The sequence below is a fragment of the Chamaea fasciata genome, unplaced genomic scaffold (assembly GCF_029207755.1).
Source record: "Chamaea fasciata isolate MVZ Bird 193981 ecotype frontalis unplaced genomic scaffold, bChaFas1.0.hap1 SCAF_5, whole genome shotgun sequence".
In the NCBI taxonomy this organism is placed as follows: domain Eukaryota; kingdom Metazoa; phylum Chordata; class Aves; order Passeriformes; family Sylviidae; genus Chamaea; species Chamaea fasciata.
In genome coordinates this window covers 30,064,012-30,089,255 of record NW_027094090.1, presented here as the reverse complement: position 1 = coordinate 30,089,255, position 25,244 = coordinate 30,064,012, and the positions used below count along the sequence as shown (strand labels likewise).

The window sequence follows — 25,244 nt, the reverse complement described above, 5'->3', positions numbered from 1 at the left end:
TGCTTTCTCCAGGTTCCAGCTGAGCCTGCTGAAAATATTACTGTTCTCAGCTGCTCATCACTGCCCAGAAGCTAGAGGTTACTGTTCCCACAACTCTTCCGAAGCAAGAGATTATATGAGTGTTCCCATGTCTGCTGATGGCAAAATCAGCCAGCTTTAGGAGCAAACCTGGCTGACTGCAGTGACATGTATTAGACAGTCCCATAAAATCCCTTCTCCAGCTGTATCCATCTCCCAGAGGAGTGGTAACAGACAGCTGGGAATGAGGATGTTAATGTTGCCAACTGGCTTAGCTGACTGCGGAGTGAATACCTACCTGGAGCTTTTTTTTTTTTTTTGTCTTGCATATGAACCAGTTTCTCTCAGAGGCACTGAATTCTCATAATGTGGGACCTTCATCACTATCCCCATCTGTTGATAACAAAAGTGTTAATCCAAGCTTATTTTCAGTAGGCATGTTTTTTGATGTTAGAAATGCCTAATGTAAGGAATTGCTCTATGACAATGTGGTAGCCAGAAAGGTTTTGGTGTATCTGGAATAACAGCATAAGCTTTCCCTTTGCTGCCTTCCACTTCTGGAACTCTCTAAAGTTGCCTCTGCACCTGTGCAAACAGTAAGCATTGTGGTAGGGCACTGCCAGGATTGTGATTAATGCTGCTAGGGGGCCAGGCTGGGTGCTGAAGGCGAGCAGGAGAGTCCTGAAAAACTGGGCTGCTTTTGCTGGTCTTGCTGCTCCTCTGAGACATACCCTTGCTCCAGAAGAACTTAATTTTCAGCAACCTCTTCTGGGAAGGAGAAGTAGTTGTAGCAAGAGGAGGTGTTTGTGAAGTGTCTGCCACTTGAAGACCCCACCCAAAAAAGGAGATAGCTTGTGAGGATCCTACATCAATTTTCCATCCTAAACCATGAATTTTAATGCATGGAGAACTATTATGCACTAACCCCTACTGAATTTTCATGAATATGCCCAGAACTGGAGATTGTGTTGCTTGCTAACTGGTTGTGCTGGTTTATCTGTAAAATAAAGGGGGGGGGGGGGGGGAAGTTATGGAAGAAAGATTTAATATCATAAGCTTCTGATTGATGCTTGTAACTGTACAGTAGAGGGTAGGGCTGAAAAATGGAAAGTGAATGGAAACATGATGTATGGCGGATACAGAAACTGAAGAGAAAAGCTTGCAATCCCTGAATGTAGTCATTAGTGCACAATTGATACAAAATAACATTAAGGAATGACATAAAACTTGGCCTGTGGCGTTTGGGGATTGCAACTGTCTTATGCTGAAAGTTTCTAATAAATATTTTTGGTGAGAGTGTGTATGAGACATCACAGAAGTAAAAGTGGTAAGCAATAAAGTTGTTTTAAGTTCAGGTCTAAAAATTGTCATTGTTCATCCCCAGGAAAGGTATTTTACACAAAGTGTTATTTTGTCCTTTGTTTTGTTTTCTTTTGATTTTCTGCAGTGGGCTTTTTCTGGGGAGAGAAAGGTAATAATATCAGAGATTAAATATTCCCTTTAAAGCCTTTAGGGTTGCTTTTTTGGTTGTTTGTTTGGTTTTGTTGGGGTTTTGTTTGTTTGCTTTTGGTTTTTTCCCCCATTTTTATTTTTTTTTCTTTCTTGCATCTCTTTCCATGTGTCTTGATATGGGCTTTCTTCACCTTTCAGTCTGTTGAATTCCTGCATGACTTTGGTGGCCTTGCCTGGCCACAGCTGGGCTTGGTAGGACAGCTTACATCTGACAGCCGACATCTCCAGTCTCTGATACTTCAGCCTTTGGAATTAATACCTGCATTTATTTATCAGCAGGGTGTGACTCCATTTAAAGCAGTGTTGTGTTTTACTGTGTTCTTGTGGACTTGAGCCTGTGCTTTTCACAGCCAGGTTGTATCTGATACCTGCAATAAACTGAAGTCCCTGGGGGTCTATTTTCTACTGGGTCAGTGATGAATCTCTAAATTTTTTTTAAATGAGTGTCTGGTTGTTCAGGTTAATGCAAATAACCCTGTATTGTTCATGCATTCACTGTTGCCCCAAACGATTCATACTGATTAGCAGCAGACAGAACTGCATTTGATTCTTCCTGCCTTTACAACGAGGCCTATTCTAGAATATTGCAAGTACAAAATCTTTGCTGAGGCTTGTATTATCTCAGAGCTCAGCCTGACATTTTTGTTGGAAAGCTGAAGATGAGAATGATGTCCAGCTCTAAGGCATATGTGAAAGGGAGTACGTGAAGATAGTGTCAGTGTGGGGTTGTGGGGCAGTGCCCTGGTTGGTGCTTTGAGAAGGGACCTGATGGAGCGAGGCCTATGAGCTTCTCTCCATGTTGATGTCCCCATCAAGAGCAGGCAGGTGCAGATGGCTGCTCATGTGGCAGCCTCTCCTGGCAGGGAGCAGTGGTGTTGGCTGAAGTTAAAAGCTGTGATGTTGACAGCAGGACAGCATCTGTCCTGTGTGCCAGAGAGAACCCAGCACATACAGCACATGTGCCCTGAGAGGGAGGAGAGTGACCCTTCTAGGTAGCTGTCAAGTGCATCTTTCCATATTGCTGGAGGAGGATTGCATTAGCAAGAGGAAGTGATGGGGGAAAATAAGGTCTTGCTACCCTTATGTAATTACTTCTGCTGTGGCATAGTTCTCTAGTCACAGTGTGCCTGAGACTTGCTGGGTTAATCTTTTTTTTTTTTTATGATTTCTTCCCCCACTGCAGTATGGCTCATTCTCCAGTGAGATGTCACAAAGGACAGCAGCATTTTCTACACATCCCTTGTAGATCAATCACACTGTCTGTTTTTCCCCTACGTTTTGCTTATAAGATGTGGGGAATAGGTGTTCTACTCTCCCCCTCCTCCCCAGCTTATGTTCCAGGCTGTATTCTCCAGGGTATACAGGTACCACCTTGGAAAAATAACTTCAAGTCTGGTTAACTTCACAGTTTCCCCTGAGTCTTAAGGGAGGTACAGGACTGAGTTCATAAGTTATTTAAAACTGATGGATAAGGGCTGGAAATTTGATATGGCTATCATGGAAAACTGTACTTCTTTGTAGCGACTCTTCCCTGTATTTCCTCCCATTTAGTTTTGTGCCAAGGTGCAGATCCACTGAGCAGCTGTATTCTCCTACCTGTACTGCTAAAGGTACAGCTGAATAAGGGGTGAAAAAGGAATTTTCACTGTTTGATTTTTTTTCTGTCCATCTGTTTTGTCTAAATTCCTCTATATTTTGTGTCAATGTTTAAGAAATGGTATTTTTTATTTCCATCTTGGCATTTTCCAAGTGATTTCCTCTTGGGAAAACCTGAGGAGAAACATAAATAAGGGTACTTTAGTTTTTATTTTTTTTTTTTTTTTGCCTGGATGTGTTTTCCACAATAAACACCTACTATGAATGCTCACTTAGATATTTCAGATAGGAAAAAAAAAATCTGTATCCATTTTCAACATGGAAGAATTTTACAGCAAAAAATTCTTCTTATTTGTTAACATTTTACTTGCTTTTCTTTTTTGGTGCATACTTTGTTTTTGGGGATGCATGTGATGCTGATGACTTCAGAGAGACATACAAACTTAGAAAACTGGCTTTTAGCTTGGGTCATCTCAGGAGCTGTTGCTCGCAGCTCTGGCCTGTTGCAAGGTGCTAAAGCAATGGGCATGGTCTAAAAGGACCAGTAGACTGAAAGAGACTTTTGAAGACACAGTGTTCAAAAGGCTTTTAGCAGATTAACATATTTGCTGCAGCACCAACATCACTATGATAGACTGTAATGTTTCCAAGGGAGCCATTACAATCAATATTGCTAGCGATCCAAAACTGAGAACTCTCTTAGTGAAATTTGAGTGGCTATTTCCTTCTCTGAAAACATGGAGTATAATAAGAAAAAGACCTCCAATTGCAGAGTTAGAGCAATGTTTATACTCTGTTAGAGCAATCTTTAGATTATTTCCCCAGCATAAATGCTTGTTTGAGTATAATTAGATGGTGGTAACATCGGTAGTGTTTATCCTAAAAGAGGATATGACATGTACCAGCCTTGACTGTCTGGAAGTCCATCAGTCTCTAGATACAGCTGTGTAATGATCCAGAAGGGTTCCAAAGGATCTTTTCTAGTTTTGAGGTCAATAATCTGTGTTTTAATAGCTCCCTAAGCATGCATTTGCATATTGTGCCCCAGCTGTTCCAAAGGCCCTCCAAAGATTTTCTGTAACATTAAGCAATATGCCTTGAACTTAAAATAGTCCCTAGATTTGCTCAGCTCTCGTTCAAGGAAGAGGGTAGACTTGAGGAAAACCTTGTGTATGTACCCTGTTCAGTGTTGCTCTTATTAAGAATCCCTGCACACACCATTAGCATAAGGAAAGCATACGGAAGTAAGAGATTTGGGAGGCTGAGTTTTTTAAAAAAAAATTGTGTTGGGGTTATTGCATTCACTCTGGGTTTCTGCATTTCAGAAAAATATCAATGAATTGCAGGGACTAAAGAGAAAAACAACAAACCTGATTATACAGTAACAAAAGGACTGGCTTAGTAAGAAAGCTTTAAAAAAACTTGAGCATGTACAACTTGTCCAAGAAATGACAAAAGTGTTGTATGATAAGTGTCTAGCATTAGAAGATTCTTAAAGGTTTAAAATGAAGGAATTATTTATTATTCAAAGAGCTAGAGGTAAGAGTAATGTAATGATACTACAAATGGAGAGGATTTAAGATAAGAGGAGACTTTCACAGTGAACTAGTTTAGATTGTGGAATAGCTGCTGAAAAGAAGTGATGGAAATCTCCAGACTTTTGATTGTTGTAGAAGATAGCATGAAATAAAATATCTGGAAATCATTAGCTGCGTTGCAATCATGGTACATAGTAATTCAGGTAATAGGCTAAGGAATGGGTAGATGACCCTTCAAGTCTTTCTGTACTCTGGAGAGCCCTGGTGTTTGGTGAAATTGATCTGGTATAGGGAGAGTTTTTCAAAGACACAAAGTAGCATCAAACACCTGGTACACAATTATCAAACCAGCTCCTTTGTATTCTCCCAAAAGTTGTTCTTTGGTGAACTTACATATATTTTGATGATGCCTGGCTTAAATAAGCCTACCAAAGCAAATTAGAACCTGGAAACATTTTATAATTTTAGCTCATCCAAGCTTATAAATTTGGCATGAGTTTAAACCTGTAGCTGATTCATCAGGGCTAGTGGGCACATTCACCGAAGCACAGACTCCATTAATACCTCACTTAAATAAAAACTTCTGTAGAATCTGAACTCCAGTCTTTCCCAGCTTTCTTGAAATCTCTGGTAATGGTTGGTTCAAGTCTTCCATGTATTTTCTACCTGTCTGCCCTACTCACAGCTGAGTTGTGTATGTGGTGTTCCTTGGCATCTCTCCTCTTTGATGTTCCCAATTCAAAACCTTGTAATCTTTCTGTTTTCTGGCATCAAAACAGATAACCTGTGAGTAGAGATTTTTCCAAGTATGCCAGTATGGTTGGTGGCATTGGTTTCCTACCTCTACGCTCAGGTGTGGTCTCTCTGCCACTTCCTGTTTCTGCTAGTGCTTGAATTCTATTTACAGTTCAGTCTCCTGCCTTCTCCCCTCATCTGCTGCTGTTTGCTCAGTCTGCTGCTGGAGACCTGTGACTAACAGTAGAGGTGTTGGATGTGTCCCTAATCAGATACAGTTTTTTCCAAGGGTGGTTTCCCTCCCCCTGCCCTGCTCTTTTTTTGCTATTAGGATACAGGTTTAAGTTTTCTTGTGCTTTCTATCTGTGTCAGTGGCTGTGGGCCATTCTCCTATGTCAGAAGTTAATCTTTCATGCATGGTTGTGGTCATCTGCAAAATGATCTCATATTAATGCTTTCTTAAGCTCACCACTGTGTTATGTGTAAAGAAATCAGCACCTAAATTCTTAACACATAGAATTTTGGTTAGCTGGAGGCAGTTAACCCTAACGTGGGCAAAACACAGTCATCCTCTAGAAATCCAGAGATGAAGGAAAACTTGGATGAGAGAGCCAAATCACTACCGAGTGGGAGAAACAGATTCCTCATGGAGAATAAAGATAAGCCTTTTAGGTCATCCACAAATGATTACAGTTGGGCTAGATGATCTCGAGGTCCTTTCCAGCCTAAATGAATCTGTAAAACACAGGCTGTAGGAGTTAGCTCCTCAGGAGCAGCATACTTGTCACAACGAAAGGAGGTTTTGAGAGAAAATGACTGAGCAGACAGCATGAGTAAGTCTTACTGAGACTTGCACAGTGAGAGCCAAGTGAGGGGGAGATGTGGTGTGTTGCTGAGAAGGTGTTGGATTGCCTACACCAAGCATGATCCTAATTCAGAGGTCCCATGATGGGTGCTGATCTTATACGGTCTGTCGTTGTATGATAGTTCACCACTGGAATATGATGTATTTGAGAATTTGAGTTGTGCCTTATCTTCAGAGAGAAGGGTAGAGCATGTAATGCAGCTTGATCTACATCTAGCATAATCTGCTTGCATGATTTATAACTGCCATTAAGTTTGTACTTTATTGTTTTTAATTGATTGGGCTTTGTTTACCTTTGGTTGCCTGCCTTTTCATTTGGAAAAGGCTGGCAACACTATCTCCTCCTCCTCCTCCTGCCCTCCCCTTTTGCTGTGAATTGAATAACTGTTAAAATCCTGGCTATGCTATATGATGAGGGACTGCAAATAAAATCAGTCTTCTAGCAGCTCTCATGTGTGTCATGCCCTTATTACAGTACTAGTGGGGCTGGAAGATGATGCATTGTTTTTCTTCTGCTCTTCAGTGTCCTAGTGTTAGCAGCATTTCTTGGTGTGATATTTTTGTTTGTTTTTAGGTCAGTTTGACACAAAGTGCTCATGTGACAGTATGCAACCAAGCATAACTAGGTACATATGCCACAGATGGCGGCCGCAAGGAAAACTAGGCAGGCTTGATTTTCTCCACAGGTTTCAAGGTGTTCTCAAAGCAGCTTCTAGAAAGTTTTGTGCCTAAAGGGAGCTCATGCTTATATACACATATGTATTTATGAAGCTATAATAGCAGTAACCTTTTAAATATAGCTGGAACCTCCACTGAAATGAAGAAACGAAAGAAATCCCACTATGCTACATTGGTGTCCTTGTTCAAACATAGTAGATTTTGTAGCAGTATTTGCTGGGAAAAACCTAAACAACATAATTCTAAGTAGCAGCACGTGATTCTGCCTATGAGGGAGCACAAACAAAGCATCTTCAAAACTTAAAAAGGATTTAAGAATAGTGTTGGAGTATAGGCTAGGAAAAAATGGTAATCCAAAAAGCTATTGCATCATGTAATTGATAACCCAGAACATATACATCACCAGAAAGCATTACAATAGTCAAAGCATGGTGCAGAGCATAGCATGCAGCATGCCTTTTAATCTCCTAGAAGTGAAATTTCAGTAACAAGAATAGAAGTCTTTAATTTTCATTATTTTGCTGTCATGTAATAGGTCCCCACTGAGCAGCACCCTCTCTCCTGGTGATAGTGTCTAGCATGATGACAGTTTTTCTGAAAGGGACAATATTTCTGGTGTACAAGGAACAGTATCATGGATGTATCATGTATGCCTTTAAAAATTCCTGATAGTACTTTTTTATGTGTGGTGCTTTCCTGTTTGTTGATCTATACTATTCTAAAATTCCTCTCAGAAATGTCCAGGAGAGCACATTCTCATTTTCTGTGGCAGTTTGGTAGGAGTTGTTTTATTAACAACCTAGTGTGGCAGGATCTGCATTTCTTGTTAGCAAATCAGCTGCTTCAGTCTCCTGGGCTGAGAATGCAGACTTCTAATCTGGAGTCCTACATGTTCAAAGTTCAGGTTTGCCTGCAATTAGGTTTCTGATTAGGTTTATCCTGCCATTTGTAAAAGGTTTGAAAAATTGTCAGAAATATGCTATTGCAGATACAGTCACTAAAACCTTTTCTATAACTATTTATCTTTTATTTACTTTTTGCCTACTGAGTCCAAAAGTCATGAAATCCTTGTTCATGGACCTGACTTTTTGTGGTGCAGCTGGGCTGCTTTACATTACAGGAAATTATTCCCACTTGTAATCCTGGTGCAAATTCCCTCTTTGCTGAAGGGACAACAGCCCAAGGAAAGATGAAATATGTCCAAGTGTCTTAGCATTGTGCTCTGGCAGGTTAAGACTGAGATTGAGGGAGCTGTGGTACAGAATCCATTGCAGAATGGTTCAGTCACGTCTGACTTGCCTTGGTTTCTAGAAGCAGCCTATTGGTATATAAGCTCAGTGGCTTAACCCAGCCACAAAGATAATCACCCCCAAACTTGTTTTGTTATCTCTTGCAGAATGCTTCTAGGCAGATTTCAGTGGTGTTATTGTCAGTTCATAGGGAATATGTATTATGTTACAGCTGTAGTTTTCCACAGTCAGTCATGGATTTGCAAAGTCTCTTCTAGTTGTCCTGATTCAAGCCTAGTTGTCCAGGCTCTCAGTACCTTTCCCTCCTCTTGTCCCACAGATTTGTGTTCTCAGGTGTGTCAAAATGATTAAACATCAAAGTATGTAGCACAGAGGTGGGCCAGAGTTTTGGACAGAAGTGATATGATTACTGTTTTTAAGGATATAAGTATGAACAGCCAAGGTAATTGGGGGAAAATGTGTTCAGAAAAAGGTCTTCTAGTCTTTTGTGTCAGTCCATTGTGACTTGTGGGACTTTTCGTATGGTTTGAGCTGGAGGAAGGCCCGTGCTGGATGACCCACCAAAGCTGTAGCTGACATTCAGAACAGAGGAAACTACAAAGCAAAGGTAGTTGGAACCTCCCCAAATGCTGCAAGAACAAACTGTGACATTTCCCCCCTTGTTTTTATTTGACTTAATGATTTGGCTTCAAGTCAGTTTTTGTTTCAATTGTTTAGTTTCAGCTGAAGAGCATTTTGCCCTCTTCTCATCCACTGCATTTCTATCTGCATGCATCCTTGCTGAAGCATTTCTTTAGTAGAAATAAGAAGGCAGACACACCACACCATGGGTATGTCAAAATGGCAAGGGCAGTTTGTGGCCTATGTCTCTAAACTGTCTGTGGGGTATCCCAAGATCCTGATTGTATCACTTGGGAAATTAATTTCTGGAGTGCTTGTTCCTGGCATTTATGAGCGTTTGTTCTGGGGAGATGAGGTTGGATCCAGTTTACGGGGGCACTTGGGTGCATAGAGGTCTGGATATATCTGGCTGTATCCTGACAAACATTTTGATGGTAGTCCTAAAGTTCACCCAGGTGTGGGAACTGGGCAGTGCTCCTGGGCCTGTAGTTTAAGCACACCCTTTGTAGTTTAAGCACACCCTTTGGGAATGGCCCCAGTGGAAGTCTCACAGGGTTAGTGTTTAGCCTGTATCTTGCAATCTTTTAAACTGCAGGTAGACCTGCAACACCTTCCCCCTGACTCTTGCACAGGTCCTTCCTACAGCCTTGGAGAATCCAACTCTCAGATTCATGTGGGTTTGGAAAACTACAGCTGCTTTTTTTTGCTGTACTCTCTGAAACAGCTGGGAATCTCTAAGAAGGGAATAGAAAAATTTATAGGTAAAGTAGTTCAAAATGTTTTATGAGCTGATCTTATGTATTAGTTTAAATAGCAAAACAACCAGCCTTTCTGAAGGATTTAATGCATATCACGTCTAGCAAGGCTTTAGTCTAATAAAGATTGTTTTATTTCTTTATATCTTCAGTTTTCATTGCAGGAATGCAACTCCTGAATTTGAATGCTCTGTGCTCCACTTGAAATCCTGTTGTACTCTGTCAACCTTGTAAAGATTCTGCTTTTGGATTGGCTTTGTGTGCTGCCCTGTTGGCTGGGTGCAGCTTAATTTATATTTGTTACCTAAATAAAAGAACCATATAAAGTAAACAGCTGCCCTTTGAAGGCTGTGTGAAATCCCTAGTTATGAAAATATTAACCAAAAACTTGAATATGGGAAAGTGACAGGATGTGAACATATGCTTGTGACACTCATCTCTCCTAGTGTAGGAAATTGAAACAAAATTGAGCCAATTATATTTTTCAGCCTCATTTTAGCCTTTAGCCCTCCTCCTTCTCACAAACCACTAGAATTTCATTTGGATAGTTCAGCAGAGCTACAGTCAGATGCAGAATTGATTTATAGATGCTGCTATTAAAAGCTGATGATATGTGCATGAAACAAACTGTGGAGCTCAGTTAGAATGCCTCCTTCAAAGACTATTCTGCAGGAATTTGTTTTATAATTTAGTTCATACTGTATGTTTACTTTTAGATGCTCTTCAAAAAATTGAGAGCACACGCTTTGCTAGGAAAAGTTATGCATTCCATTTAATAACTGGTTTCTTTTATTATGGACTGGAAATGGATGGCAGTGAATGGCTTGTCCTAAGTCTTTCCACTGTGTAATTTAGTATGCTGCTGGTGCTGCATGTGGAAATTTTCCTCTTTACCTCCCATAACTTGTTTGTGGCTGCTTCCAACACCTTTTTTTTTCCTCGTTTGGTGAGGATGCACAGCTGGACTAGTTAAGACTGGATCAGTGGCCTGTAATAGTTCCTCATATGTTTTTATGAATGATGAGAGCTGTAAAATGCTGGTGATCATAAAGGGTAAAATTGCTTCTTTCTCCAATACCCATTTGGACTGGTGGAGGTCCTTTGGACTTGTGGAGTGAGTCCTGGTGAAAGTTACTTGCTGTCTTTGTTAAGGTGCAGTAATTATCTCATGAATCTGAAATAACAATGTCTGCTCTCGACACCTCCAGGAAACGCTGGTGTGATGTTGGTGTTTACTGCAGATTGTCTCTGAGAGAGGAAAATGTGTTCCAATAGGGAGGGCTTTTTGGGAGCACAGCAGCTGCTAAGCTTTTCTTCTGGAGGGCTGAGTTCCTGCCGGTCTTGGTCTTACGGTCAGTGGTTTTCTTCACTGGGCTTTCAGGCTGCTTTGCACTGTTAGATCTTAAAGGATCTAGCCTGAACGAGGAGTGAGACATGCTTTGAGTTCAGGTTTTTGTTTCTATAATTGTCACTTTCATGTTTCTATAAGCTAAAGATAGAGAGGTGACACTGTAGGTTTGTGAATTGTTGTGGTGTGGTCAAACTAAACACAATGCAATATTCTAGGAAAATAAACCCAAAATATATGTATCATGGTTAGAGATAAATTTCTCATTCAAACTAATAATTCTCTCTGTATTTTTGCACTCCAAGAAAAGATTTATGCAGTTGGTTTTGTGTATTAGAAATGTTCACAGTATGAGGCTTTTATGTAACTTTTATGTAACTATTGAGAAACCGCAAATTGCTGTCGGAGATATACCAGTTTGATTTTTTTCCAAGGTATTGTGGAAGAAGCCCAGTTCCAGTACAGTTTTTTTGTTGGGTCTTAAACTGATTACTAGGAGCCAAATATCAAGAAGAAGCCTGAAGCAATATTTATTGAGCACAGCTGGTGATCTATCAAGCACCTACTGCTAGTGTTCAAAGGCAATTGGAAGAAAGGATTTGCACTCTTGTGTTAGCGTGAAAAAAATGGATCTGACAGATCAAGGACCTTTCAATCATCTTGCTTTTAAGAAATCCACCTGGTGCCTGCCCTGAGCAAAGAGTGTTGTGCTTCATAAGAGCAGTAATAATTCAAAGGCTGTGTGTAACTTTTTTTGAGCAGCAGGTATTATCTGACCTATTTGCAATACCAAAACTGAATGGCCATGTGTTTTGGCAATGTAACACTCCAGCTTTTAGTGTGATGGTAATCTTAGTATGTAGGCTGCCAGCATGATGCAATCAGGTCTTGATGCTATTGTCTGTGTACAATAAGGTTATATGAGGCCGCAGTGAATGATTACAGGGTACCCAGATAAGGTTTTAGAGAATAAAGGATGGAAAATTCTCATCCAATGTAGAGATCAGGTAATGATTCAGGGTGACATGAAAAGACTTCATAAATTATTCCTGTTTTGTGGATGCTGTAGCAGTTCTGTGTTTCCCCTGCCTCTCCCACAGCGATGGGGACTGGGGTGGCTCTGGAGAGCTCCCTGTGGTGGTGAGGATTTGCTAAATCACAGGCCATCTGTAGCACAGTGTTTGCATCCCAATAGCTCCAGTTAGAATAAAAGGGCCGGTACAAGGGTGGAGATAGTTACAAATGTATGGGCTGGCCTTCTTTAAGGGTAGGGGTGTTAAGCATGTACTTTGTCATCAGTAACTTATGAGAATGTAATGGAAATTTGGTAGAAATTAACTTTTTCCTTTTTTTTTTTTTCTTTTGAATTCCTCTTTGTGTAAAACGAATGAAATTCAGCTGAGTGTGACACTGTTCAGGAGATTGGTTAGGACTTGTTGCACAGGTTGTTGCACTTCCTAAACAGATATTAAAATATTCCTGATCCCTAAACCAAAATAAACTGTTTCTGTTAATGGAGAGCAGCATCTTCATAGGTCCAACTTTAAGAATAAATCTGTTTTAAGAACAGTGGTGCAAGGTGAGAGTGGTGTACTTGAGAGCTCAGCTCCAGTGCTGCTGAAAGAAAATCACTAGTTCTATTGCTGTTAGCTCTCTACTGCTGTTCCTGAGTTAGTGTCTCCAAGTAGAGCAGAATGGTCAAATTGCTGTGACAAGAAGCTTGTGAATTGATTTAGTTCTTACACAGTTGATTACACATGCTAATGAATTGATTTTGTGCATTAAAAATGTATATTAATTTTTTTCTAGTATAATGTATTCTGGAGGTTGGGAATTATTTTTCTAGCATTTGACATCTTATTTTGTAAATTATCTCTCTAGAGGTTTTAAGCTTGGGCCTTTTTTTATTTTCTATGCATGTTATGTGCAAATTCAGCAGAAATATTTCATCAGTCTAGGCGTTGTGTGGGTTTTTCAAAGTAAAATCTTTATTGTATGTGTGCCTGCTACTCTAACAAATGTTCATGGGATCCTGTGCAAGAGGCAGCAGGAAAATACCACCCAACTGGAGTATGGAGGAATTAATTAGTGATAAAATACTTCGAAATTTGGTGAATTTTTAAACTATTACTTAAAGCTGACTAAATTGTTTGTTGTTTTGTTTTTTTAAGTTAGTTTATTTATCTATGTATTTATGCTATTAGGTGTAACAACCTTCAGATGTCATTAAAAAGTTGCTTAGGTCATGTGTCAGGGTTTAGGCTCATGTCTAGTGTTGTCATTGTGCTTCACTGCCAGTGAACCCAAACTTTGGATAAGCCTATTAAAGGTGCCATCTGGCCATCCCTGCAGAAAGTAAGAGTTATCACCCTGGATCAAAACAAAAGACCACCCCTCCACAGAACAGAATAGGTGTTGCAGAAAATGTGTTTTCTTTCACTGAAATGGCTCCCATTGCATGCAAAACTAATGTTTTAAGTACTTTGGTCCCTGCTTTTGCCTGTCTGTTCAGTTGTGCTTCTCAGAAATAGCCTGTTATTTTGAATGAGGGTGTAAAGTAACATAAGATTTTATACTGAGTGTTTTTTCCTCTGTTTATTTTAGGTACTTCAAGAAATGTGAAGGCATCTCCCGAAACAGCTGAAATCTTTTTTCAGAAGTTAAGAAATAAAAGTGAATTCACAATCCTGGTGACCTTAAAACAAGCCCATTTGAATTCAGGGGTTATTCTCTCTATTCACCATTTAGATCACAGGTAAGTGCTGATACCTGTCTGCTGGATAATGAAAGTATATGAATTTATGCATTAAAAAATTGAACATAAATTAGAGCAAAATTGTTGTGTAGCAGATCGCTTGTAAATATTTATAGTGTTTGGATAGGCACATTGTGCAGACTTCATAAAAAGTCACAAGGGAAAGGCAAGAGGGTTTTTCTTTACATGTCCCTTGCTACCCAGGGCATGGAAAGCCACTTCTCTACTGTGGTTCATAACCACAAGGACCAGATTCTAAGCTGGTGTAAATCTGTTGTGTCACTATAGCTACACTGATTGACAAAGCCTGGCCCTGTTAGTACACCTTGTCATTGTTTTTAACAATGCCAGCAGTCTTAAAAAAAAAAAAAAAAAAAATCCTCCAGTTATGGGTTTACATCTTCCCATGAATGGCAGAGCACTTTACTCAAAATGTTGTCAGCTTTAAAAAACTAAAGTGAATGACACATAGCATTTAAGAATTATCCTTTTGATAGAATAAAGACTGCTAGAGAAATAAGATACTTTTTATACATCTGTTTGAGTAATAGCTTTTAAAGATAACTGTCCTATGATTCTCTGACAGAATAAAAAGGAGTTTTTAAATGTGCACTTTCTAAACAGTCATTAGCATGAGAAACAGGTTTCTGGTTTAGGTTCCTAGGTCTTTTTTATTTTCTTGTGTACAGTCCCATAATTCTTTCTTTAGAGTCTCACTACAAAATACCAAAAAAAAAAAAGAGACATGTTCAAGCACAGCAAAATGTCTGTTTCTTTTACATGAGTGTACAAGTTTTCATTAGCAAGCATGGCGACAATTATTTTGTGCTGGAAGATGCTCCAAGTCAATTTTTATTCTGTTTCTCTGAGGCCCTATCTTCTGCAGTTTAGCTGTTTGTGAAAAACAAACAAACAGACCAACCAAAACACAAACCACAAAACAAACAAGAAGGAGAACATTCCCAAGGATGATTATGCCAGGTTTAGAAAAGGATTTTCAAACTTGTAAGGGTAGTTGAATGTCTCCTGGATGGCATTAGGTGTGCCCTTAGGCTTTTAATAAACACATTCAGGTGTCTTCTGTGCTAAGATGCACAGAAGCATGTCTGTGTGCTCGAGATGTGTTTGTTCAGTACAGATGTGCTTAAATGAGGGCTGACCCAGGTGTGGGTAATACTGCAACCAGACAAGCATCTTGTGTAGTTTCTGTTATGGTTTTAATGTTCTTTTATGATGAATGACAATAAAGGCAAGAGAAAGCAGACGTTAAAAGGAAGCATTTGCATGGCTTGCATTAAATAGCTGCTTCTTCAGTGCTAGATCTCAGTCTCTGACCTTGCCTGCCTCTGACCGGGGACTTGGCTGTAACAGTCCTTTTAGTTCTTATACAGTTTCTTGTGAAGTCTTTGTCACAGCCATCATCATAGTTAGTAGGAAAAGCAGCAATGCCAGACCTGACTCCACTCCTTTGCACTAGCTTTAGCCTTTTATCACACTGATGTCAAAAAATTTTGCACTAGCATTGCACTGCTGCCTTGCAGCTATATTCCTAATTTACCGAGGTCAGTACTAGCTCTTACGTTTCTGCAGTGAGGAGCTGAATGGTGCTGAGGAAGGCTGACGATGACAGTACCTGAGGGATGTAATTGGTACCACACAAGTACCTTTTCATGTGTTTTATTTTACAGAGCTTTCATGGCAACTAATTGTTCTAGGGTAAAACCATTTCTGTGGCACAACAAAATAAAAATGTTTAAAGAAGTGGGAAAAGGTGCATTTATTCAAACATTGTGTTTTAGGAAATAGAGTAAAAACTCATCCTCTCTTTGCCTGGGTCTAGGGGAATTGGTGCCAATATGTGAATTTACATCAAGGGCATTTCCTAAATTGTGGGGTTTTTAAATTTATAATTTTGTTTATGAAGTTAAAATCGTTTATATCAGAGTTAACTGCTCCAGTCTGTGTTGTCTAGTTTTATGTAGTTGTCGTTTTTGTTCCTTTTTGCTGGCTCCCTTTTGAGAATCATCAAGAATGAATACTTCTGCTGAAACATGGTCATGCAACTATTTAAGGCTTTGGATCTTAAAAAGTTGACAGGGCTGGTCTCACAAAGTTTCCCTTCTAATGTCACATGTTGCATGCTGTGCTTGTGCTATCAGAGAGATACAGAAGTTCTCCATGTGAGTCTGAGGCTTGGGCATTTGCTGAGGCTGAGCTGTTGCTGTCATGACTAAAAGATGCTCCTGAAATGATCTACTGAAAATGTAGTAATCTTTTCATACTCACCTAAATGCTTTTTTCTTTTCCTGACTGAGTATCAAAGCTGACTTGCCCTCTTATAATGATAATACATTTCTCTAGTATTTAATGTATTAAAATATTCTAAAATTAATCTTAAGGCGAAAGAATCTGAAACAATACCTGTACTTGTCCTTTCTGAACTTGCCCATACATTCCAGAGACGTTGCTTTTTTTCCCCACTGATTAGAGCAGCCAAGGAGTTCAGGCAGTGGTAGTTTTGGGCACAGTGTGGAGGCAATAATTTCGGGAAAAATTCTTGTGGTGTTAGAGAATTCAAATTGCACATCACTAATTGTTCAGATGAATTTCAAGCAGCTGAACACATCTTTTATATGTGGCAGATTTATATGGCAGATGTCTGAAAGTTAGAAGTTAAAAATGTCTACTTAACTGTAGGGCTTTACCTTGACCACAGGCAGTGCCCTGCCTAAAATGTGTTGTAGCTCATGGTAACAAGGTAAATATTTTTAATTGTGTTAATGAAGGGATACCTTAAGTCTGAGTAGAAACACTGTTAAACACTGATTGCTCTGTGTTTCATGTCTCAGTTTAAGCTGTATTATCCTCCTCACTTCTGAATTTGTCTCACCTTCTTCTTGATGGAAGAGTCAGCAGAGAGATGATTTTACTCTGTGATGGGGTTGTAATATATATTTGGTCTTGGTGTTCCATCGTTTATTTTCATTTAATCATCAACAGAGGAGCTGATAATAATAACACTTTTTCCTCCTTTTGTGGTTAGATGGCTTTATGTAACTAATCTTATATTCATATATCTTGAGATACTGCATATTAGGCCTCTACAGGATGAAACTGCTGGGTTGTAGTTTAAATTTCCTTTGATTAGTGCTTTTTATATACTGGAACAGAGAACTGAAATCAATAGTATATTATGGACAGGCATTTCCTACACTTAATTTGTATCTCTACTAATTTATTCATTTTCTGCTTTCCTTAGCATTTGTTTCACAGCAGTTGGTGTCTTGTGATAATCTGCTGTCAAATGGGCTGTACTGTACAACAGTTCCAAACCTCTCAGTATGTAGGAGGAACTTATCTGTGACATTTTCTCTCATACTGATTTATGCTACAAGGAGATAAGTTGCCAGAGGTGAATTCCTGATGCATGAATTTTGTTCTCTCATTTGACCATTGTATTAAAATAGAGGTGGAACTGTACGTTCCCTGCTTTTGATGTATGAGTGTCAGTATTTCTGAACTGCAGTGTGAAATGTCCTCTCTGACACCACAAAATCTGCTGTAAAACTCTTGCACTGAGAACAGCTTTCAGTATTTACCACTTAAGCCAATAATTGCAGAGCAGATGTTAGGTAATATAGGATTAATTTTCAAACAAGAAAGCTGTAAATGGTTTTTCCCTGGGCCAAAAGAGGTAGTAGCTTATTTCTTCCTTTTAGAACACTCCATGATGTTCTTTGTTGGAAGAGTGGAGGGTTGTAGTGTTTTGGTTTTTTTGGTATTAAAATCTTGGTTTCTGTTTCTTACTGGTCTGATAACAGTCAATTGCTTTTGAATTCCTCTAGTGATTTCAAACTTCTCTGGTGTCAGTCTTCTATTCTTTTTGATGTAGTTTGCATGTTTCATCAAAGGTGTCCAAAAAAAAAGGTATATTCATTCACTCATTCATTCACTGCCTTTCCAGTGCGTGAGAAGATTCTGTGGGACAAAGGATTCTCTGTGCAGACACTGACAGCTTGACCAGGCTCTTTATCCCAAAAGAAAAAAAGTTCCTTGTTTGCATTGGTTTGAGAGATTTAAGGTCTATCCCTGAGTATGGGGTTGGATGGAAATATTTGTAAAGCAGCTGTTTTGTGTTATACTCTGTTTAATGCCTTCATGGTGTTAGAAATGACCTGTTTCTTTAAGTGTTGGCCATAAAAGTTGTCATAAAATTGATTGACACCATGTCACTCTTGCTTGGATTTGGATTTTGTTGCTTCGGTTTAGTTTATACTCTGTGACCAAAGGGAAAAAAAAATGGCAGTAGGATGTAAGTTCCTGTAGTTCATGCACCTTACTTACCATAACTTGTTAAATCAAGTGAGGCCAGCCTGTCTGGTGTAAATCATTGCAGTGCCAGCTAATCCAGGGTGAATTGTTTAAGAACATCTTACAGAATGTTTATACGCACCTGGAGCCTATTGAATTGAGACTAGTGACAGGCCTTCTTGAATAAGAGACAGAAGATTTGTTCCTTCCTATGACTGTAGTAATGCACTCCCACACCCAAGCAGGTGTTTTTATATAAGGAAAGGAGTTTCAGTTTACCTTAGAACTTAAAAGAAAGATAGACTAGAATCTTCTGTGATACTCTCACTGTGGTTGGTTCAGTGCCAGCACAGGGGCACTGGTTGGGCTTTAGAAAATGTCTCTGAACGTCTGTATCTGCTTTTATTGGCAGTAAGCCAAGTTGTCCATCATAAATTGCTAAGTATTTGTAGGAATGCACAAGGTAGCTCAGGTGCTTATTGGGATGCGTTAGCAAGGTGTCAGGGCTTCTGACCCCTGTGCTCGGCTTTTCTTTTGTTTCTGCATTTTTTTTGTTATTTTGCTTTCGTTAAAACCTTTGCTTTACAAAACACACCTGAAGAGCCCTCGCAAAATTATTTAAATCCATTCTGAGATCAGAAGCTGATACATTTACATGCTGCTCTTAACACTGGTCATGTGTTAAACTGTATCATGTGACATTGAAAACCCCCACTGAAATAGCTGAAATGTGAGTTTTGACAGATTTTGTTATTCTTCTGATGTTGTTTATAGGGCTTTCTATGAGCAAACAAATAACAAAGAAATCTGTATTCTTTTGGGGTAGGAAATAGAAACAGTTATGTTGAAACTGCCTCTTTCTCTTACTAATACGTCTACTAGAAAGTTGTTTATTGTATTTGCAGTCCTCTTGCTCTCCTTGGAGAAGCTTTGTCAAGAAAAGGGAATGACAGGCATGGTTGGCATTTGTTTTTACAGTGTTCGAGTTGAGAAGGTTCTTCCCTTGCTGACTTTTTAGTAGAAGAGGAAGCTTCAGGCAGGCAAGACTGATATTCCTGGGACTATGTGTTAGTGAGAACAAAATGGAAATATACTGATAAATTGAGTTAGTGAGAGAGATGAGGAATGAGAGCAAGTGCTCAAAGACATGAATTAGTGTTTCAAAATTATTTCTTAGTTTGGGAATATTATTTCATATAATAGGATATCAAATGTGAATGGCATGGGCAATGTGTTGTGATACTGGGGTTTAATTTTTCCAAGACCAAGCCAACACCTTTTGCAAGAATAGCTTTCCTTGGAGTGCTCTGAAGAGCTTGGTGAGACCTCAGTTCCTGCTTCTGGCTTCTTCTAAGCTCCCATAAGTGTCATGGAAAAGCTAACTGTGGGAGCCTTGCCTTGTCATCAGCAGTAACATTGGGCGGGCCAGAGTTGCTTGCTCTTGTGATTGCCATGGGCTCTTGGATCATAGCACTAAACCCAGCAGAAGCTGTGCAGACTGCTGTGGGGGTAAGGCAAGATTTTGCCTCCCTGATTTGGTTGACCTCAAATTTTGGGAGGTAAGCAAAGAGATCTCTCAGCTGAGAGGCAAGGTAAATTTTGGGAGGTGAGCAAAGAGATCTCTCAGGTTGAGAGGCAAGGTAAATTTTGGGAGGTAAGCAAAGAGATCTCTCAAGTGAGAGGCAAGGTCTTGACTTCAAAGGCTTCTAGACCATAGCAGTTGCACTGAAATCAGAGGAGGGGCTGTAAGGAGTTGATAAGGATGATATCTTACTGACATACATTTTTTTTTTTCCCACCTGCTTTATTAGTTTGAATTGGGTACAGACACTGGGTGGCACAGTGATGGAAAGGATTTGAACAGCCTCACATTTTTGTTTCCTAACCTCCACTTCCATATCAGGGTATTGCAACCTCACTTTCCTAGATGCTGCCTTGTGCTGTGGCTTCTTTCTGTCTGGAGAGAAGCTGTGCAATAGTTTGTGCAGGTGAACGTGTGTGGGTGGTGCCTCTCTGCCCTGCCAGTTCTCTTGCCTGGCTGGTCTCTCCCGTGAACATCCCAACAAGGAGGGATGTCCCAGCATGTCTTCATGCATGTCCCAGCACTGGGCTCCATCACCTGAGCACATCATGAATGCACCTTCCTCCTCCATAGTTATCCAGTGAAAGGAGCAGTGTTGTGGTGAAACAAAGCTGAAGTGGTTGAGTGTGTTTGTGGTGAAAGAAAATAATTGACAAGAGAGATGTAAATGCTGGAATGATCAGTAGGTGTCTGGCTGGGGTGCTTCAGAGGCATTTTCCTTACATGGTTAATTTCTACACTGCCTGATTTGGAGCAGAAATTTATTAGGGTTTTTTTTTTTTTTGTTGTTGTTGGTTTTTTTTTCTCCACCTGAGACAAGTGCCCTGAGGAATGTCATTCTCTCTTTTTTTTTCTTTTTTTTTTTTTTTTTTTTTTTTTCCCCCCCCACTTGATGCAGTGGTGATGCAGATCTGTTGACAGTGCCTGGGAAGGGCTTGCTAGTAAATGAAACAGTGCCCAGGCTGGAGCTGTTGTGGTCTGCTGGTCTGCTGTTGTCCATTTTGCATAATTGTTAGCATTTTCCTTGGCATGCTTTTGTCTCCAGCCATTAGTACCCTTGCAGATGATGTCAGGGCAGTCTGTGAGGCAGCATTGGCCAAGGTTTGTTCCCACATCAGTCAGTGTGGAAAAGCCTACCAGTTTCAGGGAAAACGTGTGAGAGATCACCAAGATGGATACGAGTTGGAGTGGAGTACCAGTTTTATAATATTAATTTGAGAGGATGGTTTTGCTATCCTGCTGTTTATATACTCTGTGTTGATGTGGGTAATACCCTCTTCTAATTTTTGTGCTCTCTTCCCCTGGGATCTCTGCTTTCATATAGGTAATAATCATGGAATTAAAGGTACTTGAGAAAGTCTTTCAGAGAGTCTTATATTTGCACTCACTCTCTCTCTCTCCCATTTTAGCAAGCATGTCATCCTAGACCCCACAGGCTTTGCTGTGAGTGTTTGCTTCTGTCAAAAGATTTAGTTCTAATGAATGGATCAACGTTTTTTGAACAAAAACACCCTAAGTTAGAAAATTACAGTCTGGCTTTAAAACTGTATTCAGCAAAAGGAAGGGACAGAAATAGAATTGGTGGCTTTCCTACCCATTGTGCACTTGCACTAAGGGCTACAACTTATCCAGAAAAGCAAAGACCAATTTTAATTAATAATGCCCTGATAAAAATGCTAGTCTTTGGTTGTCTAGGTAGAGCTCTAGATGGAAAAGGACAAAACCAGTAAGATCAGGCAGTAGTGTGAGAGGTGGGAACTAGAATCTTACAGGTAAAATGAAGCTACCACTTGACTTTTCATATAATCATAGAATTGTTTAGGTAGAAAAAATGATGATCTATCTGGGGATATTTTGATGCTGTGTTGTTCTAGGGGATGCACCAAGCAATAAAAACTTGTAGTTAATGTTTCAGAACACTTAGTGTTAGTTCCAAATTAAGTGTTCTGAAACATAGAGAAATAAAGCTCATGCTCCTGACCACCCGGTCATGATACCATGGAAAATAGCAAATAATGCATTACTAATGTGGTAGTGGTGCTGCATGAGTTGCTTTTATATCTTCATAACCTAGCAGAATTGCTAGCTGCTATTGTGCAATGAATAAGGTCTACTGAGTAGGATCTCCTTTTTTTTTATGTTTTATGTAATTAAACTTAACAAAAAAAAGGCAGAACTTTGATAGCAAAAATCTTCAGATAAAGTTTTTTTAATAAGTAATGGAGATAAGGATTTAATTTTTTTTCCTTAAGTACGTATTGCTCTTTAATTTTATTGATATGGCTTTTTTTCAGTGTAGATCAAAGAGCCAAGAAGAAATATTTTAGCATTATACCTATAAATGTGAGTAGGAAAAGTTAAAAAACTCCACCACTCTGTAATAAATTCATAAGCAGCAGACATGATATTTTGCCTTTATCTTCTGAAATAATTGTCTACATGCTGTAAATTGAAGTTGAAATTATTAGTTGCTAGGAGTAAATATGTGCATTTGTTGTGTGAGAAAAGAGGCCAAATGAACAAGTGAGCCATCAAAGACCTGGTGCTCCCAACACTGCCTGTTAGCTGGAATGGCCACACCTCCCTCTTCTCAGACTGCTACTGTGTGCACTGGAATCATCTGGTGTTTCACCTCCTAAATCTTCAACTTTTTGCTGTACATCCTGACATCTACTTCCACAGTCTCCCTTGTGCTAGTCTGTCACCTCCCAAAGAGCAGGTCCTGCCTAGGCTGGTGTGACCATGTGTCCTTTGCCAGGATGGTCATTAGTGCTCCACAGCTGCGCAGATCTGCTGACTCCCAGCTCTTACCTAGAAGTTACAATAGATCAGTGCCGAGCAGCAGAGCAAACATCACTGTTTTCTATCTCAGATTCCTCCGAGGCATTTGAAACAAATTTCTTCCTCTTACAAAGACAGGCTCGTCCTTAGTACATTAGGGATTGCTGTCTGGCTGGTTTCCAAGCAGAGCGGCTGATCTGATGCTGTGGCCTTGGCCATTGCCTTTGTGATGATTGTGCATGCACAGAGTGATCTATAGAGATGTAGCAACCTTTTTTTCCAGGTTGGCATTTTCTTCTCTGCATATTGAACATAGAAAAAACTAAGCATATATCATCTTCCTGTGAAGTTAAATCCACGTTTAACCCAAGGTGGGTGTGGTTTTCTTGGGTGGGGGCTAAAATCAACTAGGCTAGTATTGATTAAACACCCACAGAGATTACAGATGTTAGAAAGAGAGGTACAGATTCTCCTGTTGTATTGGGTTTCTCATTGTGGTTTATTTTTCACTCCAATAGTCGTTTGCCATCTGCAGCATAGAAGACCTTGGAGCTGCTGAGAAAAGCATCTGTGATGTTTAAAATGGGATATCTTTGGCTGCTGGTCTCCCTGCAATTAGTGGGCTGGCCTAGGCTGATGTGGACAGGGAACTGGTGACTCAGCTGATGAGGTTCTCCTGAAGCTTTTCAGTAATGAGATGCTTGGCTAGGAGAAGACTGCAGTACAATGCAGTTACTCTTTCCTTTGGGAGCAAGTCCTTCAGGAGTTAAAAGCACCCTCCCTTTTCTCTCAAATGATAACGAATCCTGAGAGTACAGAGAAGTATAGAGTGTTTTTGTCACCAGATATGAATTTCTAAGATCCAGGTCTGTTTGCTAATGCTTAGCATATTTTCTGAAAGACTCTTCCAAACCTTTGGAAACCATACACTCAAGTGTTACAGCCTTACAGATGGAACAAGAAGCCTCACTGTGGGCAGACTTTGCTTTTTCACCCATATGTGTTTGTCAGTGCTGAGGTCTTGTCCTATCTCCTGAAACTCATGAGGCTGAGACAGAGCCATGTAAGTCCAGGCAGTTAAACAAATGTAGAAAGGGGGAATAGCAAGCACAGCATTTTGTGAAAAATTGAGTGGAAATGATTCACTTTCACTTCTGTGTTTCAGCACCATGGCATTTGTTCAAGTTGAAAGCAATATTGCTTTGGCTATCATTTCACTTGCTTTTCTAATTGTGTTTTGCTGCTGTGTTTTGCTCCACAGATTATTAATAAACCATAAATGATTCTCCTAATGGCTGTTTTTTTCTTTTTCATTTTGATGCATGTTTTCTCATTTCAAAGGTAGTTATATTTGTTAGTTTACCAAACGGAAGAACAAAAGATATTGTCTGTGAATGTCGAAACAGTGTGTTAATCACCATTAAAACAAAACCACAAGTGTCCACAGTTTCTGTGCAGCTTTGTGTTGGAAAATTTCCTTGCTTATTACAGCATCATCGATTGTCTACATCCCCTCTCAGCAGTTCCTAATTCATGAAATTTATACAGCAATGTCTTCTTTTTATTGGCAAATCCATGATTCATCTGCAGAGGTTTCATTATCTTACATACGTAAGGGCACCACAAGTGTTTGTTTTATACCTTCTGTAGTGGCTGTATGTCTAATAGTGTAGTTTGTTCCCTGCCTGCCTGCATCTTTGTGTGCTGCCATCATTTCCGCTATTGGCTTGGAATGAAGGAGAGCTCTTAGTTCTACCAGGATGTAATGCTTCAACATATTCATGCCTTTTGTTTTCTATTTATTTTCTGCAGCTGGGTGGAGACACTTAAAAGTTGCTGGAGGAGTCAAGATCTCTAATGTTCCCCTTCTCTTTTGGGTTGAGAGTAACCTTATTTTTATCCTTGAAGCTTGAGTTATGAAGGAGATTATTATGTTGACTGATGTCCTGCCACTATTGTGCAATTTTTTCAGCCAGGCCTTCAATTAGTTTCTGCCTCTTGCCAATGCAAAAATTATTTTTGGGCCATGAGGAGGTAAATTTATTATAAAATTTATATCTGACTCTAGTTAACTGCTTTCTTAAGACTGGGGAGGAAGAAGAAATTTTCCTTTGCTTTGCAAATTGTTTTGCAAAAAAATGGTGTTTTTTGTGCTGTTGCTAGGTATGTTCCACTGTTGAACACCCTGAAGGAAGCAGGGATGTGCAGTAACCCCAGCCTTCTCCTAGAGATAATGATTGTACAAGATAGTTTTGATTTGGTCTCATTTTTACTCTTCAAAACCACAATCATTGTCTTTTCTATTCCTTAACATAGATAGTGTGTTAAAGGAAATGGCATCACCCAGGAACACATGTGCACTCAGGTTACAAGCCACTGTTATGTTTGATTGCAGACGTAGCCACAAAAATAGACAAAAATGAGTTGTCCATTCTCCCAGTTGTTGTGTATCTCATCCCTTATGTTATTCTCCTTGCTCTTTAAGTTGCAAATGGTTATTTGAGAATCTCTGTTTCTGTTTCTCTTTCCTGTGTGAAAAATCATTTTCTTGGGGAATTTTAAAATGGGAAACTTGGTACTTTAAAATACAAATGGTTAGGCTGTTTCTCTGAAGATGCCAAACATGTGAGACAGCCTGTGTAAGAACCAAGTTTGATTATAGAGTACTTTTTAAATTGAACGTCTGGAATTTCACTATCAAAGCTTGTGTTTGCAATCTGCTAGGTTCACTTAGCACAGCTGCACTGCTAGGTTTTTGCTATATATATCTCCATATTTACATATATATGTGCATACATAAATAGATGTGTATATATGTATGTACACCCAGCCTGCAGGTACACATACTAATTTAACAAAGCAAGTATGTACGCATATATTAATTGTTCTGAAGAGTTAG

At 39.5% G+C, this 25,244-nt stretch overlaps 1 protein-coding gene across 1 annotated transcript in view; it reads left to right on the top strand.

The window, feature by feature from the left end:
* The window catches only part of NELL2 (neural EGFL like 2), a 137,504-nt gene that overhangs the window by 5,088 nt on the left and 107,172 nt on the right, over positions 1–25,244 (top strand). Inside the window, exon 3 of the mRNA XM_066183128.1 lies at positions 13,521–13,671. Within this exon, the coding sequence (XP_066039225.1) occupies positions 13,521–13,671 (151 nt within the window). The remainder of the gene's footprint in view (positions 1–13,520; positions 13,672–25,244) is intronic.